The sequence below is a fragment of the Panulirus ornatus genome, chromosome 9, assembly GCF_036320965.1.
Source record: "Panulirus ornatus isolate Po-2019 chromosome 9, ASM3632096v1, whole genome shotgun sequence".
NCBI lineage: Eukaryota > Metazoa > Arthropoda > Malacostraca > Decapoda > Palinuridae > Panulirus > Panulirus ornatus.
The window spans coordinates 3,737,278-3,757,067 of NC_092232.1; the positions used below are offsets into that span (position 1 = coordinate 3,737,278).

A 19,790-nucleotide genomic window follows, 5' to 3' on the forward strand; every position below is an offset into this window, starting at 1 on the left:
CCCTATGCACCACCACCAGCTCGCCTTCCACCCTATGCACCACCACCAGCTCGCCTTCCACCCTATACACCACCACCAAAATCCTCCAAATAGCCCGTCTCAAATTCTTTAACATACAAAACCATTCCTTCTGGTCAACCAAAGAAAGAGATCCTCGTGGCTTCATCTCCAGCCATTGACTGTATCACACGCCACTGTGTTATAATCGTGCTGGTTTATGGATAAAGATTTGTGCGTTGCAAGTCAACACTCGCGTCTAATTCTTTGCCTAAATGTTGACCTGACGTAGAAGCCAGTACGATATCATTAACATTTCCATAAGGCTTTCTGGTCATGGGGATTTTCCTCTGCGATGATACTGACTGAGACAGACTCGTTACATTGTGCTTAATATAAAAAAAAAAATAAAAGACCTATTTACAATATAGACTCAGATCCTACATCTCTTGTTTGCCAATCTGACTCGACCTACTTCTCGCATGAAAGTTAGGAGCCAATTTGGCTAAAAAGTTAATCCAATTCTCACGTAAAAAGAGGTTTTCCATGTGAAATATAGTTAGCACTTAGGCCTGGTCTTGGTTCCAACAGCTTCTCATCATTCCGAGATCATTTCTTGGCTGGAAATTGGCAAAACTTTGGTAGTGGAGGTAGTCATCGTGGGAGGAGGACTATATCACACAATGCGTCGACGCGCTCATCGCGAAGAAAACAAGGAGATCGGCACATGAAATGATCATATTAAACCTTTTAATGCATCCTCGCATTATGATTTATTATACAGCAGTGTGTAAATAACTAGATGAGCTTTTGACATTCAAACCGACAGGATTTCCTGTTTTGTGGACACGGCCTGAGAGAGTCTTGCTCTTTGAGTACGTGCTTGAGTTGGTCGCGTAGTATTCCTAGTGCATTCGTCTGGTCAAGCGGTGCTTCATTTGGACTTGATTCTCGAGTTGCCATCGTCTCTCCACACCTGCTGCTACTCTCTCCTGGTAGCCTGGACTGCCATTGTAAACTGCGGTAAGTTGTATCGTTCTCGAAATCATGTTGGTAAAGAAGCCGTTGTTGGGAGTCGTAGGTTTGGTTATACTCCGTGACTCAGGATCGCTAGGGTTTGGGAATGCATCGGTCATTTTCGTCATTTTCTCTCTATAGACGCTGATGCATTGTGCCCGTCCCTGTTATTGTTGTTATGATCTCGCGTGTGACGTAATGCCATCCGGTGACACGTTGTGTATTGATCATCTTGGACAACGAGCCTTCCAGAAGAAATCAAATCTCTAACTTCCGTCCCACTTGACACTCTCTTCCTTCCGTGGTTTCGTATGGTCTTGGGAGACGTATGATTAAGACAGTGTTCTCCTCACACCTTTTAATTCTGGTAGTGATATATCACCCAAGAACCGTCGCCATGTCACTGGAAGTAGAGAGAGGAAAGACTCCTTAATCTCATTGTTTCATGAGTTACCGATAATCTGTTTACCTTCTTACACATCCTTCGCCATTTTCTCAAAAGAGATTTTCCCTGCTGGAATCCTCACACATGCTCAGTTTGGGGGGTGGGGGGGATTTGCTCCTGTTGTCTCGGCACAGAGCGTAAACCAGCCTCAGCTTTTGTATTCAAAAGTGTCTAACCAGATATGGCCTCAGTATGTAACCCGGAGTTACCTCAGCAGCTGTATCATTATATGAACCTCCCTGAGGACATATATACCTCAGCCGCTCCTCAGCACGTAGCACGGCGTTGTCTTAGCATATATGTGCCTAGGACCACCTTCCTATGTAGCCGCATGATGCCTAATTCTACACGTAGCCCTAAAATCTACTTCCAATATCATATAATTTCCCTCGACATGTAGCTTAAAGTCTTATACAGAAGATAGAACAGGAAGTCGTAGAGGATTCAACATTAGAATAGTGACTTTCGGTAACTTCACCATTATAATAGGGAATTGGGGAGGCTTTAGAGGTAACACAGGGACTTATGGAGGCTTAAGCAGTGGAATAGTGATTCGTGAAGGCTTCACCAATGGAATAGGGATTCATGGAGAATTCAGCAATGGAATAGTGACTCGTGAAGGCTTCAGCAATGGAAGAGGGACTCGTGGAGGATTCAACAATGGGAGAGCGCTGATCCAACGCCTCCGGCACTCGTCGTACCCAAACCCAAGTTTGAATTCTGCCGACCGACGGCTCCCGATCGCACGACATCCTCCTACTCACTCCTCAGAGGAGGTGAGGTGACCTCTGCCCGCTTACCGTGGACGAACACAAGACCCAGTAGCTGCTGGCTTCACCCAGACCTTTGGGCATGGCTGTGTCTATTTCGTACGGCGGGTGGCTGGTTTGCCCAGCCGTTAGTGGGATGTCCTTGAGATGACCGAAGCTCCTGATCCCATCCGATTTCGTTCACTCTCACCTGGGACTCGCTATTGTCACGATATATAATGAGGGATGGTTACGTCGGTCCTCGCCATTGATGGTATAGCGTTTGACCAGTCAGTCGCCCAGACTGTTGGATGTTATCATAAGCCACCCAACCCCAAACCCCTTTCATCTAATCCTTTGTATCGGTTTGAACTCGACGATGTCATGGACCCATTCCCATAAGGACAAGTTACCAGGACAGCGTCCTCAGCACCTGTCCTGCGATCCTCCCATCCTGCCTCCTCCTGTCTTGCGTCCTCACATCCTGCCTCCACACACCCTGCCTCCTCACATCCTGCCTCACTGCTACTGATCCAATCTCAAACGCCGCAAGAGCCTAGGAGCCACTTCCACCAGCTGCAGTGCCCTGACCACCACAGGGCCAAGTGTTTTGAATCGGTCCATTGTGACCAGCAAGTTAGTGACGCCTGCTGGAGCCTCTACCTTACCTCACCTTTATGTAGGAACACACCGGCTGGTGGCAAATCCCACGCCAACTGGAGTCGTTACCATCCACGGGCTCTGCTATTTCTTCCCAGATGAGCATCGTGTCACCATTCTCCTTAGCCTCTACCGCGGAGACAAGTTTTCTCTGCTGTTAGTAATTGTGTGTCATGCGAAGAGCTTTCCTTCGTCCTCTGAACTTAAGAGATTAGGAGTGTCTGTGGCTCCAAACACATCCACATCATCATCAACCTCTCACTGAGAGGCCTGGGGGACCTTTTTAAAGTCCCCGACGTCGAGAAAAGGTCTGGTTTATATGTTGCTGCTGTCCTTCGACCGCTGGTGGTGCTGGGGTAACGTTTTGTGAATGTTTGGAGCCGAACCCAGGATGAATGAGACATTCCCCAGATAGTATTTAATGGCAGGGGTCAGCACGCACACACTCTCCTCCCAGAAGCCACAATAAGGCTGTAGTTGGGTCAGAGGTGAGGAAAAGGCCTAAGATTTCTTCATATGGATGATTAGGTTGTCTGGGGTCAGTGCTAGATACCCAGTCATACGCCTGTCTCCTATGGTCTTGCTTGCAGTGAAGAAGGCGTTGTGAGACCTGTGTCTAACACTGACGAAGATGTCACGACGATTAGCAGTGCCACAGACAACTTTATGACGCATGGTGTGACGGAAACAGGGATCGTATTTACAGTGAGTTCGGTTCATCACGACGGGTCACAGGCATTTTGGGATCGTACGTACAGTGAGACGGTTCATCACGACGGGTCACAGGCATTTTGTGACCCTGTGATAAGGTTAACAACAGGAGCTGGGAGGGGGTCGACTCCAGCGACCGTGGCGTGTGTGGGTCCCCGGGAATGGTGGGTCCCCGGGGTATGGTGGGACCCCGGGTATGGTGGGTCCCCGGGTATGGTGGGTCCCCGGGGTATGGTGGGACCCCGGGTATGGTGGGTCCCCGGGGTATGGTGGGACCCTGGGAAAGGTGGGTCCCCGGGTATGGTGGGTCCCCGGGTATGGTGGGTCCCCGGGTATGGTGGGTCCCCAAGTATGGTGGGTCCCCGGGTATGGTGGGTCCCCGGGGATGGTGGGTCCCCAAGTATGGTGGGTCCCCGGGTATGGTGGGTCCCCGGGGATGGTGGGTCCCCGGGTATGGTGGGTCCCCAAGTATGGTGGGTCCCCGGGTATGGTGGGTCCCCGGGTATGGTGGGTCCCCGGGGTATGGTGGGTCCCCAAGTATGGTGGGTCCCCGGGTATGGTGGGTCCCCGGGGATGGTGGGTCCCCGGGGTATGGTGGGTCCCCGGGTATGGTGGGTCCCCGGGTATGGTGGGTCCCCAAGTATGGTGGGTCCCCGGGTATGGTGGGTCCCCGGGTATGGTGGGTCCCCGGGGTATGGTGGGTCCCCGGGTATGGTGGGTCCCCGGGTATGGTGGGTCCCCGGGGATGGTGGGTCCCCAAGTATGGTGGGTCCCCGGGGATGGTGGGTCCCCGGGGTATGGTGGGTCCCCGGGTATGGTGGGTCCCCGGGGATGGTGGGTCCCCAAGTATGGTGGGTCCCCGGGGATGGTTAACCACTCCAGGTATGAAGGACTTCAGTATCCCGCAGGCGGTACTCTCCCAGATGGTATATACTCCCCTTAGTATGCCGCAGGTGGTAATCTCCTCAGATGGCTCGGACGGAGTACTCGCCCAAGGTGGTACTGGTAGTGTAAGCTACCCAGATGGTGAAGACAAAGACAGATGGTACTGACACTGTAACTCTTCCCCAGATACCAGAACCGGTGCGCCCTTCCCCAGGTGGTTGGGTGAAGCCTCAGCTGGCTATGGTTTGGGCACAGATGGCTACCAGATGGCTGATCTTCTTCTTGCGTAAGTTCATCATCCTTTTATGAGTCTATTTGAGAATATATATATATATATATATATATATATATATATATATATATATATATATATATATATATATATATATATATATATATATCCCAGGGGATAGGGGAGAAAGAATACTTCCCACGTATTCCTTGCGTGTCGTAAAAGGCGACTAAAAGGGGTGGGAGCTTGGGGCTGGAAATCCTCCCCTCCAGTTTATACTTTTTCCAAAAAAAGGGACAGAGAAAGTGGGCCAAGTGAGGATTTTCCCTCTTAGGATCAGTCCTCTGTTCTTAACGCTACCTCGCTAACGTGAGAAATGGTGAATATGTATTAAAAAAAATTATATATATATATATATATATATATATATATATATATATATATATATATATATATATATATATATGCACAATCACCACTGGAAAGAGAAAATAAGAACAGTGAGTACTTTCGTTTATTACATCCACTTAGTCTGAGGATGTAATAAACGAAAGTAGTCACTGTTCATATATTCTCTTTCCAGCGGTGATTGTGCATATACCTCTTCACAGTGAGGTGAAAGTTATATATATATATATATATATATATATATATAGAGAGAGAGAGAGAGAGAGAGAGAGAGAGAGAGAGAGAGAGAGAGAGAGAGAGAGAGAGACTCTTATCTGTGTTGGTTAAATGTCATCACAAGACAGGAAACTACTGTCACCAGAAGCTGAGTCAACGTAAACATTGTCACCTCCCCATAGATGTAGATGGACAGATAGATAGATAGATAGATAAATACATCTAGATAGATAGATATGATGATCACGCTAGTCCGTGGTCATTGTATGAAGGTGAAGTAAGTCGTGCTTCAGTAGGAGTCCATACAATTCTATGTAACATATGTAATTTCGTGGAGACAATCCACCTCATCAGTACTTAACAAAGATATTTAAATCCCAACATCATACTTGATTCTCCAGCGATCTACCATCATAGATAACACACTGGGTAATGTGCCTTCTCCACGAAACATGTCCTGTCACATGAATAGTAAAATTACGTATAATATATATATATATATATATATATATATATATATATATATATATATATATATATATATATATATATATATATATATAATATATATAAAACCGTTGAACACCAAATCATTGTGCTTTCATATACAAGATCATTATACGATTATACCTAACGTATACAATGCTATATGAAAAATGACTGTTTACCCAAGGGAAGCGGTATGATAATATAAAGAATATCATTGCAGGATTATCTGAAATGCAGCTACTTTATTTTCCTTTTTTCCAGTTGGCAGAGCGGTAATGGTTTCCACCTTACTGGAAATGTAAGTAAGACAGGATGTTCAGATCTAAGTAAGACAGGATGTTCAAATCTAAGTAAGACAGGATGTTCAAATCTGAGTAAGACAGGATGTTCAAATCTAAGTAAGACAGGATGTTCAAATCTAAGTAAGACAGGATGTTCAAATCTGAGTAAGACAGGATGTTCAAACCTAAGTAAGACAGAATGTTCAAATCTGAGTAAGACAGGATGTTCAAATCTGAGTAAGACAGGATGTTCAAATCTGAGTAAGACAGGATGTTCAAATCTAAGTAAGACAGGATGTTCAAATCTAAGTAAGACAGGATATTCAAACCTGAGTAAGACAGAGTGTTCAAATCTAAGTAAGACAGGATGTTCAAATCTGAGTAAGACAGGATGTTCAAATCTAAGTAAGACAGGATGTTCAAATCTAAGTAAGACAGGATATTCAAATCTGAGTAAGACAGAGTGTTCAAATCTAAGTAAGACAGGATGTTCAAATCTAAGGAAGACAGGATGTTCAAATCTGAGTTAGACTGGATGTTCAAATCTAAGTAAGACAGGATGTTCAAATCTAAGTAAGACAGGATGTTCAAATCTGAGTATGACAGGATGTTCAAATCTGAGTAAGACAGGATGTTCAAATCTGAGTTAGACTGGATGTTCAAATCTAAGTAAGACAGGATGTTCAAATCTAAGGAAGACAGGATGTTCAAATCTGAGTTAGACTGGATGTTCAAATCTAAGTAAGACAGGATGTTCAAATCTAAGTAAGACAGGATGTTCAAATCTGAGTTAGACTGGATGTTCAAATCTAAGTAAGACAGGATGTTCAAATCTGAGTAAGACAGGATGTTCAAATGTAAGTAAGAAAGGATGTTCATCACTCAGAGTTATTGTTCATGAGGATCTTTAAAAGAAAGATGAATATATACTCGTTTTTTTTTGTTTTTTTGTTTGTTTGTCTTTGTCTCATCTGATATGGTAGCCATGGACATGGATAAGTTGGAGGCACTTAAAGGGTCTTCTTGACTGAGGGAGGAAGATAAGTCTCTTTATGCTTGCCAGACGAGTCAGTGTGAGTCATTTGAGTCAGTCAGTCATTTAAGAAGTTTTCATGTTAGACGTGTGGCACAGCTACATAGACTGGAGGCTTAGGACAGCGTAGTGCCCTGGGTTGTGGGTTCAGTTGTGCACAGCAGATATGGAACTTCAAAGGGCACACATGTGACATTGTCACATTTGTCACACTGCCTGTTACTCCCGTAAGTAATAAAGGTCTTACCTGTGACGGTATATTATAGTATATACTTGTAGTTGTGTAAGGTATACCTGTGACGGTATACCATAGTATAAACTTGTAGTTGTGTAAGGTATACCTGTGACGGTATACCATAGTATAAACTTGTAGTTGTGTAAGGTATACCTGTGACGGTATACCATAGTATAAACTTGTAGTTGTGTAAGGTATACCTGTGACGGTATACCATAGTATAAACTTGTACCTCTGTCGTGTATACTTGTGATACTATATAGTATAGCATGAACCTACAGTATACCTCTGTGGGGGTGTGCCTGTGATAGTATGCCACAGAGTATACTTGTGCCAGTGTAGGAGGGTATGCGCGTAACTGAGCAGGACTGACAAAATGACAGTGGAGTCCGGAACTATGACAGCGAGAGAGAGAGAGAGAGAGAGCATATGGTTACGGGAGCCCTGAACCAGACGGCAGTTGTCAGATAGCGCTATTTATAATAAATGTGGTAATGGTCTAGATGAACAGATGATAAATGATTAGTTATTTTCATGAACGTACACACACACACACACACACACACACACACACACACACACACACACACACACACACACACAGTTATCTCTGTCTTTGTTTCTAGTTTTCTCTTTTTCATTTTGTTTTTGTTTTCTCCTTCACAATCTTTTACTCTCCGTTGCCTTCCTCCTTACCGCAGGGTTGAGCGCCACAGGTCACGTGATGTGGCTGGCGCTCCTGGCGTGGTCCAGACACGAACTCAAAGGTTATCTACCTTCCTGGCGTGTACCGGGTCACCAAGCGTGGGTGGGTCGCCTACAGCATCACCAGGCGTGGGTTTGTCGCCTACAGCATCACCAGGCGTGGGTTTGTCGCCTACATCATCACCAGGCGTGGGTGGGTCGCCTACCAGGTCACCAGGCGTGGGTGGGTCGCCTACCAGGTCACCAGGCGTGGGTGCAGGGCGCCAGAGGAGGTCATCCTCCTTAGCACGTCGGGGGCCGAGCATTGTGCTGGAATACGATATGTCGCACCCCAGTGGTAAGGTGCGGGCCAGATGCCTCTCCACCAATAAGGAAGGCAGGATTCAACGGTATCTCGTCCCCATGAGCTCCCGTATCTACCAAAGCAAGTATCTTCGTAACACACACACACAACACACACTCTCACACACACACACACACACACACACACACACACACACACACACACACACCAGAACACGTTAGAAATGTTAAGTTCTCTGTTCATTATCCTAGATGTTCTTTCTGTACCTTTGTTTCGATCCTTCTGTTCTCTGAAATAGAACACAGGTTATCCGTTAGTGACACTGCTATATGATCAGGTACCAATCGTCCAGTGCTTAAAGGTATAGCACATGACACTAGCTAGTGACATTGCTATGTAAGGTGACGTCTCCCATACAGTGTATCAGAGTATAGTACACGGTATGAGTTAAAATCAACCCTCCCTTTCTTGTGACATGAAGCCAGCCTTCAACAGAGGAACATGATCAAGAAGAAGCCACTGGATCCTCTTCGGGGGAACATGATCAAGAAGAAGCCACTGGATCCTCTTCGGGAGTCAGTTTGAGGCGGGAGGATGTATGAGAAACACTGACCGTTGTGTTGAGGGGAATTATAAGGTAAACAGACATACGCGGGTGGGGGGGGGGTTGTAAGGAGAAATGTCCATCATGGACTCGTAGCGACGTATTCTTTCGGTACATTCCAACGTAAAACTTTTTGGTGTTCCTTCGAACTGTTTTCGTTGTTCCCACGCTATAATGATATTGTTTTAAGAACCAGTAGTGCGTGTATGTGTGTGTGTGTGTGTGTGTGTGTGTGTGTGAGCGAATGCAGCCTTCTTGTGGCGTGCGTAAGTTAATATACATCGTATGTGTGTGTGTGTACGCGAGAGCGCTGCTCTTTAGTGGTGTGTTGTGCGAGTTGCTACGGGTATTTATATGGTTGTCAATTCCTTGTCCTAGTGTTGGGTGTGGAAGACGTGACGTCAAGACTCACCTCTCACGTAGTGTTGCTCCGGGGAAGGGCTTCTGTGATCAAAGACTCCCCTGTTGATTGTTCGATGGTGTCACTCACAACCCATCCTGCAACTGTACTATAATGGTCATTTTGGAGCGAAATTAAAATAGTTATATGGGGTATGAGCACAAATGTTCCTTCAAGTCTTTTCAATGCCTTTACTGAACTTTTCTAAAACATAGGTTTTATAGTCAAAGACTATGTTATCCCAGTTCAACTTGTCACGAATGAAAAATGACAACAGTATGAGGTTCAGAGTCTAGAAATATAGCATTTCTTTGACGAAGTATCGTGTTGACAAACAACACGAGTGGAATTGAACTCTATCTCGCGTTAGTCATTTTGTCTGTGCTTGAAGGTATAACACAAGCACGAGTTCCTGGCTTTCATTTTCTATTTAAGCGTAGAAAAAAACCACACGACTGCACACCTCTCTTTTTAAAATGAACAAAAAGCTCCTCTAATATTATTCTCCGTATATTTCCAGAAGTACTTTTAACATGTGTAATAGCTTCCATGATAGTATGTGTTGATTTGTATGGAAGTAGAGTTTTTTGTACATAGCTTCATTGCTCAGTACCAATATTCTCTGACCACTTTACGTTTCATTAAGGTGACCGTCGTGATTACGTCGAGTGGGTTCCCGGTGACGAGCCGCGAGGGATAGAGTGTAATGACCGTTTTAACTGGAACGTCAAGGCGGTGGCCCCATTCATAGACCACAGTGGTAAGTGACAAATCCTTTGGAAAAGTTGGTGAGCCTTCTACTTGATTGTTGTGTGAAAATTGTATGACGTAAAGCACTGAGTCTATTGTGTGTTCTCACGCAGTGTAAACGTGAGAGAAGGTGGAATGGTATATGTTCATTATCATCATACATATTCGCCATTTCTCGCGACAGCGAGGTAGCATTAAGAACAAAGGACTGAGCCTCAGAGGGAATATCCTCACTTGGCCCTCCTTCCCTTTTAGTCGCCTTCTACGACACGCAAGGAATACGTGGGAAGTGTTCTTTCTCCCCTATCCCCAGGGATAATATATATATATATATATATATATATATATATATATATATATATATATATATATATATATATATGTATATATATATATATATATATATATATATATATATATATATATATATATATATATATATATATATGTGTGTGTATATATATATATATATATATATATATATATATATATATATATATATATATGTGTATATATATATATATATATATATATATATATATATATATATATATATATATATATATATGGGTGGGTGGGTGTGTGTGTGTGCGTGTGATAGAGTGTAAGGAAATAGATTCTAGATTGTAGGTAAGATGGAAAGTGGTTGGAGAGAGATGGGTGATTATGCATATGCACCTGGTCATGAGAAGAAAAGTCATGAGAGGCAAGTGTTTTAAGAGCAGCTGAATGTGTTAACAGGGACCGGGTTATAGTGAAGGTTGATTTAAATGCAATGGTGAGTAATGTGACACTTGAGGGTATAATTGGTGTGCATGGGGTATTCAGTGTTGTGAATGGAAACGGTGAAGAGCTTGTGGATTTGTGTACTGAAAAAAGACTGGTGATTGGGAATACCTAATGCCTAGTTTAAAGAGAGAGATATACATAAGTATACGTATGTGAGTAGGAGAGATGGTCAAAGGGCATTATTAGATTACATGTTGACTGTTAGGCGTGGAGAAGAGAGACTTTTGGATGTTAATGTACTGTGAGGGGCGGCTGGTGGGATGTCTGATCATTATCTTGGGAGGCGAAGGTGAAGATTTGTAGTGTTTTTTCGAAAGAAAATAGAGAATGTCGAGAAGAAGAGAGTGGTGAGAATATGTGAACTTGGAAAGGAGACTTATGTGAGGAGAGATTGGGTGTAGAATGGCAAAAATTAGGAGCAAATGACGTGAAGGGAGTGGGTGAGGAATAGGATGTATCTAAGGAAGCAGTAATGGCATGCGCAAGAGATGCATGTGGCTTGAGAATGGTGGGAGGTGGGCAGATTAGGAAGGTTAGTGAGTGGTGGGATGAAGAAATAAAGTTGTGAGTGAAGGAGCAGAGAGATGTTTGGACGATACATCCAAGGAAGGAGTGCAAATGACTGGGAGATGTATAAGAGAAAGCGGCAGGAGGTCAAGAGGAAGAGGCAAGGTTTGAAAAATGAGAGTTGTGGTGAGAGAGTATCATTAAACTTTAGGGAGAACAAAGAGATGTTTTGGAAGGTGGTAAATAAAGTGCGTAAGACAAGAGATCAATGGGAACACCAGTGAAGTAATAACAAATAGTGATTAAGTGAGGAGAAGACGAAGTGAGTATTTTGAGGGTTTCTTGAATGTGTTTGATGATAGAGTGGCATATGTAAGGTAGTTTGGTAGGGGTTGTGTGCGAAGTGAGAGAGTTAGGGAGAGTGGTTTGTTGAAGAGAGAAGAGGTGGTGAAAGCCTTGAAGAAAATGAAATCCGGCAAGGCGGCGGGTTTAGATGGTATTCCAGTTGAATTTATTAAGAAAGGGGGTGATTTTGTTGTTGATCCTCTGGTAAGGATATTCAGTACGCATGGATCATGGTGAAGTGCCTGAGAATTAAGGGAATGCGTGTATAGTGGCACTGTACAGAGGCAAAGAGGATAAAGGTGAGTGTTCAAACAACAGAGTGAAAGAGGCTTTGAGAAAATAGGGTCAGACAGGAGGGTGAAAAACGTATATGAGATAAAGCAAATTGCAGCGGACAGGTATACAGGGGGCGACGTATTGTCAGTGGGCATATGAAGGGATTAGCGGGGACGATGGAAAGGTGTGTGTGTGTGGGCTTAGCTGTAGGTAGGGGGCTGTGGGGGGGTCTGTGCATTATGCCTGACAGCTTCAGGGTGGATGCAAACAATGAGGCTGTCCTTCGTCTGTTGTCGGCGTTATCTTGCTAATCAGGTGAAGCTGCGAACAAATATGAAGAAAGTATAATCAATATTTCTGCTTAAGATAAATGAATGTGTCACCACGTTAGCATTCTTTTCACTCGTGTGGTAATTCTTTTAGTTCATCAAGTAGATTCAACTCTGATTGTAATCTCTTAACCCTCCACTCTCTGCACGTGGAATGCCATGTCTCTGAATATATCTGAGAACCAGAGAACAGCTTTCAGTTTCTTCCCCCCCTCCCCTCCCTCACCTCCCTCCCCACTCTGTAAACTGTTTTGCTAACGCGTATAGAAGTGTCCTTGTTTCAGAGAGAACATGCAAATGTTTTGCGTAAAGTTTATGTGCACAGTTGACCTTCTTTCTTCCGCCAGCTCCCTTTGTGCCTGACCGTCTGAGCATCGCGGTGGTCGAGGATGAGGACCTCGACCTTTCCTTCACCACGAGGAGTAGTGAGAGGATGGTGATGTGGGAGAGGGAACCTACCGGGTCCAGACGCTGGCGGAAGGCTACCCTCACCAACGACAGTCGACTGATCATCCCACATTTCCAGTTGTCCGACGCTGGCCTGTATTCTGTTGCTCCCTACAACTCGGCCGTCTTGCCTCGCGTGAAGCGATCAGATGTTACAACTTTCAGCCTCTTGGTGAGACGTAAGTGATCAACAGAGTCTGTACTGACACAGTGGAAACCCACCTAATTACACCTTGTTGACGCCTCCTGATCACCTTAATGAACGGATGCCGTTGCTTTGTACTGAACTGTTCCTTGTCTGATTTCCAGGGTAATGATATTCTCTTGTCATCAACACAGCGCAATATTATGACAATATTCTGATCAGTCACAGCAGGCATTGTTCTGTATGACAGCTGGTGGTGTTCTGAGCGGTAGGTGTGTGTTCAGACCTCTGGCGCTGGCTGTTCTGTATGACAGATGAGAGTGGCAGGGATGGGAAACAGATCCATAAGCCCCCCTCTCACCTCCCCACCTCAACATGACCTACAGGTGGCCTGATCTATTACAAACTCTCGTTTTCGTTGATTTATGTTCTTGCACCATAACGTTTTCTAAGTCACTTTACTTCTGTTATGAATTCTGATGAAATTCAATAAAGATTAAACCACATGGGGGACGTCGGAAGCACCCTATCACAATAGATGGCTAAGGTCAAGTTGAAGAGAGGAGCGATCCTCTTCTTTCCTACCACGGCTCCGTTAAGCGACCTATGTGGCACACGGCTCTGTAGGCGTCCTGAGCAAAGTCCCCTTTCCTCACCCACGGTTATATGTTGGCGTCATCACTTATCCGGCGGACAAATGATCTGGATTAACGATACTTTCAGGCTGCCCTCCTCATCGATTTGGCCCACTCTGTTCCTATTGGTGTCCAGACTGCATGAACGGCGGAATGTGTGACGACTTCACCGGTGACTGTCTATGTACCCCATGGTTCTCTGGGGACCGCTGCCAGACGTGTAAGTTGTCGTACTTGATCCTTGCATAGGAGAAGTATTATATACTACATTTATTATACTTTGTCATTGTCTCCCGCGTTAGCGAGGTAGCGCAAGGAAACAGACGAAAAAACGGCCCAACCCACCCGCATACGCATGTATATACATACACGTTCACACACAGCACACACATATATATATATATATATATACATCTCAACGTATACATATATATACACACACAGACATATACATATATACACATGTACATAATTCATACTGTCTGCCCTTATTCATTCTCGTCGCCACCCCGACACACATGAAATAACAACCCCCTCCCCCGCATGTGCGCGAGGTAGCGTTAGGAAAGACAACAAAGGCACATTCATTCAGCCTCTAGCTATCATGTATAATGCTCCGAAACCACAGCTCCCTTTGCACATCCAGGCCCCACAAAACTTTCCATGGTTTACCTCAGGCACTTCACATGCCCTAGTTCAATCCATTGACTGCACGTCGACCCCGGTATACCACATGATTTTTTATGGCTTCTGATAAATGTAAATGTTAGTTTTGTTATGATTTATTTTTATTGTTTACATATTTGTGTATGTAGAATCATTTTAGATAAATGTAAATATGATTATTCTGCAATTTTTATGTTGATAATTAAGATTTGTATCTCCTAATAATAGATCAATTTTTCTTTATCTATAATGTAGTTCACGAAAATTATTTTACTGACATATTTAGTGGTAAAAGTATGATTTCTTGTTTTTTGACGTATGAATTGATTAGTTTTATAGAACATGAGCGTCTTCCATTAAGGAGTAACTGTACAAGAACCTTTTTTTGTCCTTGGCTCTACCTAACCGTTAGGCAATGTCACCTGTGTCCTTAAACATCACTTATTTTCTGTACCTTGTCTCTGTCGTTACCATTGGGAAAGGTTTTATGGCTAAAATTCAAAGCATTAGGTTCGTTAAGGCTTTAGGGAAAAGAGGAAACTATATAGGTGGGAAGATGGGTGGTCTATGTAAAATGATTGGGGTAAGAATTATAGCTCCGTGAAATATAGCTTTACAGGTAATTATATAAACTTTATACATATTTTCATGAATAATTTTACTAAGGATTTCATGAACAGTCCAAAAGAAAATAGACTCCCAGATCGCTACACATGATTTGCCAGGACCAGGAGTTTAATTAGTAGATTGAACAGAACACTGCGGAGAACATTTTGATTGACTCCAGATAAATCTTGTGTGTGTGTGTTCCGGACGTTGCCATATATACCTGAAACTGTTGCCCAGAACCTGAGGTTCATGTGCCATGTAACTCTGGTAATTCGGTAGACATTCACACAACCAAAGAGAGCCATATTGTTGCGAGAATCATAAAGTTCCGACAGTTCCGACGCTGTGGGAGGTAATAGCCAGCATGATGGAGAGCATTATGTGAATGTAAATCTGCTGCACGGTGCAACTAAGGGACTTGTGCGTCAAAGAAAACGTCTGTTATGACGCACATACTGCGTCAAAGAAAACGTCTGTTTTGACGCCCATACTGCTGAAAATAGCAAAAAAGCAAAAATGGCGTTTTATGGTTATGTTAGAAGCATGAGTCATTATCGGTCAACTGGACCATTAGATATGGATAATGGTGACTTTATCTAACACTCCGAAACTATGGCAAAAATTTCTTTTTCTTTTTTATCTATGAAGTTGAAACCAAAACTCGTGTTTTTTTTGTTTTTACCACAGATTTGTTTTCGTTGGAATCCGTCATTCTACTCTGACCACATTAATCTGTGAGTTTCTGACATCTTCCACTATAACAAACAGGCTCGTTAGAACCACAATGGACTGCTCCTGTTTGAATCCCTTTGTATGATAATGTCTTGAGGACCATAATTTTTCTGAGAGCCACAACGCTGAGTCGTGACGTTATGAGAGCCACAATTTTTATGAGTTCCATAGCGTTGTGAATGTCAGTGTTGTGAGAGCCACAATGCCGCGAGAACCACTTAATACCTGTGATGTACATGTTAGTCACCTGTTAAATCATACGTGACTGGCAGGTCTTGGTGTTGATCTGAAAACGTTGTCATTAGTCGCTCTTTTAGGGGGAGCCATGTGTCTATTGAAAGAAGAATCATGTCAAGTGGTGTTTGATGTGTTGTTCTATTTATTCTCCCTAAAGTTTAATGATACTCTCTTACCCCAGCTCTCATTTGCCCTCTTTTTCAACCCTTGCCCCTTCCTCTTCACCTCCTGCCGCTTTCTTTTATACATCTCCAAGTCATTTGCACTCCTTCCTTGTAAGTATCGTCCAAACGCCTCTCTTTTCTCCTTCACTAACAACTTTACTTCTTCATCCCACCACTCACTACCCTCTCTAATCTGCCTACCTCCCACCTGTCTCATGCCACATGCATCTTTTGCACATGCCATCACTGCTTCCCAAAATACATCCCATTCCTCACCCACTCCCCTCACGTCATTTGCTCTCACCTTTTGCCACTCTACACTCAATCTCTCCCGGTACTTCCTCACACAAGTCTCCTTTCTGAGCTCAATTACTCTCACCACTCTCTTCTCCCAACATTTTCCCTTCTTTTTGAAAACCTCAACAAATCTTCACCTTCGCCTCCACAAGATAGTGATAAGACATCCCTCCAGCTTCCCCTCTAAGCATATTAACATCCAAAGTCTCTATTTTACACACCTATCAATTAACACGTAGTCCAGTAATGCCCTTTGACCATCTCTCTTACTCACCTATATCTCTCTTTTTAAACCAGGTATTCCCAATCACCAGTCTTTTTTCAACACACAAATCCACAAGCTCTTCACTTTTTCCATTCGCAATGCTGAATACCCCATGTACACCAATTATACCCTCAACTACCACATTACTCAGCTTCGCACTTAAATCACCCATCATTAATACCCGATCTCGTGCATCAAAGTTGCTGACACACTCATTCAGCTGCTCCCAAAACACTTGCCTCTCATGATCTTTCTTATGACCAGATGCATATGCACCAATAATCACCCATCTCTCTCCATCCATTTTAGTTTTTACCCACATCAATCTAGAATTTACTTTCTCACACTCTATCACACATTCCCACAACTCCTGCTTCAGGAGTAGTGCTACTCGTTCCTTAGCTCTTGTCCTCTCACCAATCCCTGACTTTACTCCCAAGACCAAACCATTCTTCCCCTTTTCCAGCCATACTTGGATTACCTGATACTCTTGGCGAAATCAAAGGAGAGGGTATCCAGGTGTGTCTTCCAAGCCCCTTCGGCTGCCGCTGTTCTCCGGGATACACGGGTCCCAAGTGTGACACAGGTGAGACTTTGAGATTTCTCATACGGCTTGTGCATAAGGGACAGTGGAGCACATCTTCCTGTGAATCTGTCATTCCTATCTCCATGTGATGAATGCTTCAGTGCCGCGCGTGAAAGCGAACCAGTGTTATAAGAAACGAATCTCCTGAGACAAGCTTTTTAATGGCACAGGTTGTCTTACTTTTTAATGGCACAGGTTGTCTTGCTTTTTAATGGCACAGGTTGTCTTGCTTTTTAATGGCACAGGTTGTCTTGCTTTTTAATGGCACAGGTTGTCTTGCTTTTTAATGGCACAGGTTGTCTTGCTTTTTAATGGCACAGGTTGTCTTGCTTTTTAATGGCACAGGTTGTCTTCGTAGTGGACGGGACGTGGGCTGTTCCCAGGCCTGTGAGAACTGCAAGGTGACCTGTGAAGAAACGGACGGCTCTTGTTACGAGGTTACTCCTGATCCATGTTCTAAAGGTCAGCATTGTGTCTGTATTGAGTATCGTTCTTAGCGTCCTAGCTGACATTGGCCCGCTCATTTGTCAGGGAAGTAAGTTACCCTTGATCACTCCTAACTGATGGTCATTTTTCCTGTGATTATAATGGGTCACTTTTCCTGTGATTATAATGGGTCATTTTTACTGTGATTAGAAAGGGTCATTTTTACTGTGAATATAATGGGCCATTTTTCCTGTGATTAGAATGGGTCATTTTTCCTGTGATTAGACTGGGTCATTTTTCCTGTGATTATAATAATGATCATCTGCTTTTTTTTCATCTTTCTCGTTTTGTTTTTGCTTTGTTCATCATTTCTACATCATTTTTTCTTTTTCTTTTCTCATTATCTTCTGATATTTTTTGTTATTGCTCTGTTCAGTTTAAGCTTTTCTTTTTTAAATGTTATTTACTTCATCCTGGCCACTGCTTACGCCCTTATTTCTGTGGGCTATTTGCATACCTTTTAATAAAAAAAAAATCTTAATCTCTCTTTTGTCCGATATTGCTTTCCCGCAATGCCCTCCACTGTAGCCATGAGTGATGCAACTTATCTATACATAATGTGTGACTCAGACCAGACCCGACTGAACCATTTGAACTGAGACTTAGACCAGACCTTAGTAAATCGTTTGAACTGAGACTTAGACCAGACCTTAGTGAATCATTTGAACTGAGACTTAGACCAGACCTTAGTGAATCATTTGAACTGAGTCTTAGACCAGACAAGACTGAACCATTTGAACTGAGACTTAGACTAGACCAGACTGAACCATTTGAATCGATGAGGCGGATTTCCCTGTGTGTTCATAAGGATGAACGCCAGATATCCTTGAGGCTTCCTTTTTTTTCCATTAAAGTCTTGCTCTTCTCCATCAAAGTCATCCTTATCCATAAAAGTCTTGTGTTATAGGAAATTATACGTTGTTAGTAGTACTGCTGCGCTGAAATAAGGTGCAGGTAAGTTTGCACTTCTTTGTGCTGGTCTTGACATTGCGAAACCTGGGATGATAGGATGACTTCTGGCAGTGTCCTCAGCAGGTGAGTCTTGCTCACACACCAGGAGCGTCCTCAGCAGGTGAGTCTTGCTCACAGGCCAGCAGTGTCCTCAGCAGGTGAGTCTTGCTTACAGGCCAGCAGTGTCCTCAGCAGGTGAGTCTTGCTCACACACTAGCAGTGTCCTCAGCAGGTGAGTAGTCTTCCTCACACACCAGCAGTGTCCTCAGCAGGTGAGTCTTCCTCACACACCAGCAGTGTCCTCAGCAGGGGTGTTGCCTCACACAGGGAAGCTGGGACTGCCACGCCTACGCAAGCCTCCAAAGATCACCAGCTTCCAGGCAGACAGCGCCGAAGTCTCCTTCCAGGCGTGGAATCCAGACTACGACGATGGACAGATGACACGAGGGAAGATATCTGGCTACATCTTGGTGCTCACAGTGAGTATGGCAGACTTCTGAGGTGGCGACTCATGCTGTGGTATTGGCTGCCAGTGACTGAACTATGGCTGCCAGTGACTGCTGCACATTGTGTCCTACAAAGAGAATTATAAGAATGAATATGATAATAATTATAATACTGGTAATGATAATGATAATACTGGTAATGATAATGATAATACTGGTAATAATGGTGATAATTCTGGTAATGATAATGATAATATTTACGATAATGATACCCTTTTGGGGGTAAGGGAGAGAGAACACCGGTCGCTCGTATTCTTTCTCTACGTGTCGTGGAAGGCGAATAAGACGGATGATAGTGGTGCGGGGGGAGGAGAAGGAGGCTGGAAAGCCTCCCCTCCTGTATTACTTTCCAGCAGAAGGAACAGAGCAAAGAAGCCAAGTGAGGATCCACCCCCTTATAAGGTTCAGTCACCTGTTCTTGGCACTACCTTGCGAAAGCGGGAAATGGCTTATTAAATGAGATGTAGTCAGAGGCACGAAATTGTACACAGAAAATTCAAACTGTATTAAGAATGGATCCTTTTAGAAGAGGAGGGAAGAGGGTCTTTACGGCACCAGCTGACATTTTAGCGATTATTTGGAAGTGCTTACAATGACTGGGGTGTGAGTGCTTCCGTGACGGTCAGTAAGTTCCCCGATTGGCCTCGATGGGCTCGTGCTGACAAACTGCAACTTGGGGACGGGGGATCTTATGATG

At 43.9% G+C, this 19,790-nt stretch overlaps 1 protein-coding gene across 3 annotated transcripts in view; it reads left to right on the plus strand.

The window, feature by feature from the left end:
• The first annotated feature begins 885 nt into the window (after window positions 1–885).
• Window positions 886–19,790, plus strand: part of LOC139750169 (receptor-type tyrosine-protein phosphatase H-like) — a 52,825-nt gene continuing 33,920 nt past the window's right edge. For all 3 annotated transcript variants that reach the window (XM_071664532.1, XM_071664534.1, XM_071664535.1), the window contains exons 1-10: window positions 886–1,020; window positions 4,651–4,750; window positions 6,071–6,107; window positions 8,060–8,487; window positions 10,018–10,131; window positions 12,715–12,993; window positions 13,683–13,814; window positions 17,031–17,150; window positions 17,496–17,612; window positions 18,915–19,066. In XM_071664532.1, coding sequence (XP_071520633.1) covers window positions 4,705–4,750; window positions 6,071–6,107; window positions 8,060–8,487; window positions 10,018–10,131; window positions 12,715–12,993; window positions 13,683–13,814; window positions 17,031–17,150; window positions 17,496–17,612; window positions 18,915–19,066 — 1,425 coding nt within the window. In that variant the 5' untranslated portion in view covers window positions 886–1,020; window positions 4,651–4,704. The remainder of the gene's footprint in view (window positions 1,021–4,650; window positions 4,751–6,070; window positions 6,108–8,059; window positions 8,488–10,017; window positions 10,132–12,714; window positions 12,994–13,682; window positions 13,815–17,030; window positions 17,151–17,495; window positions 17,613–18,914; window positions 19,067–19,790) is intronic.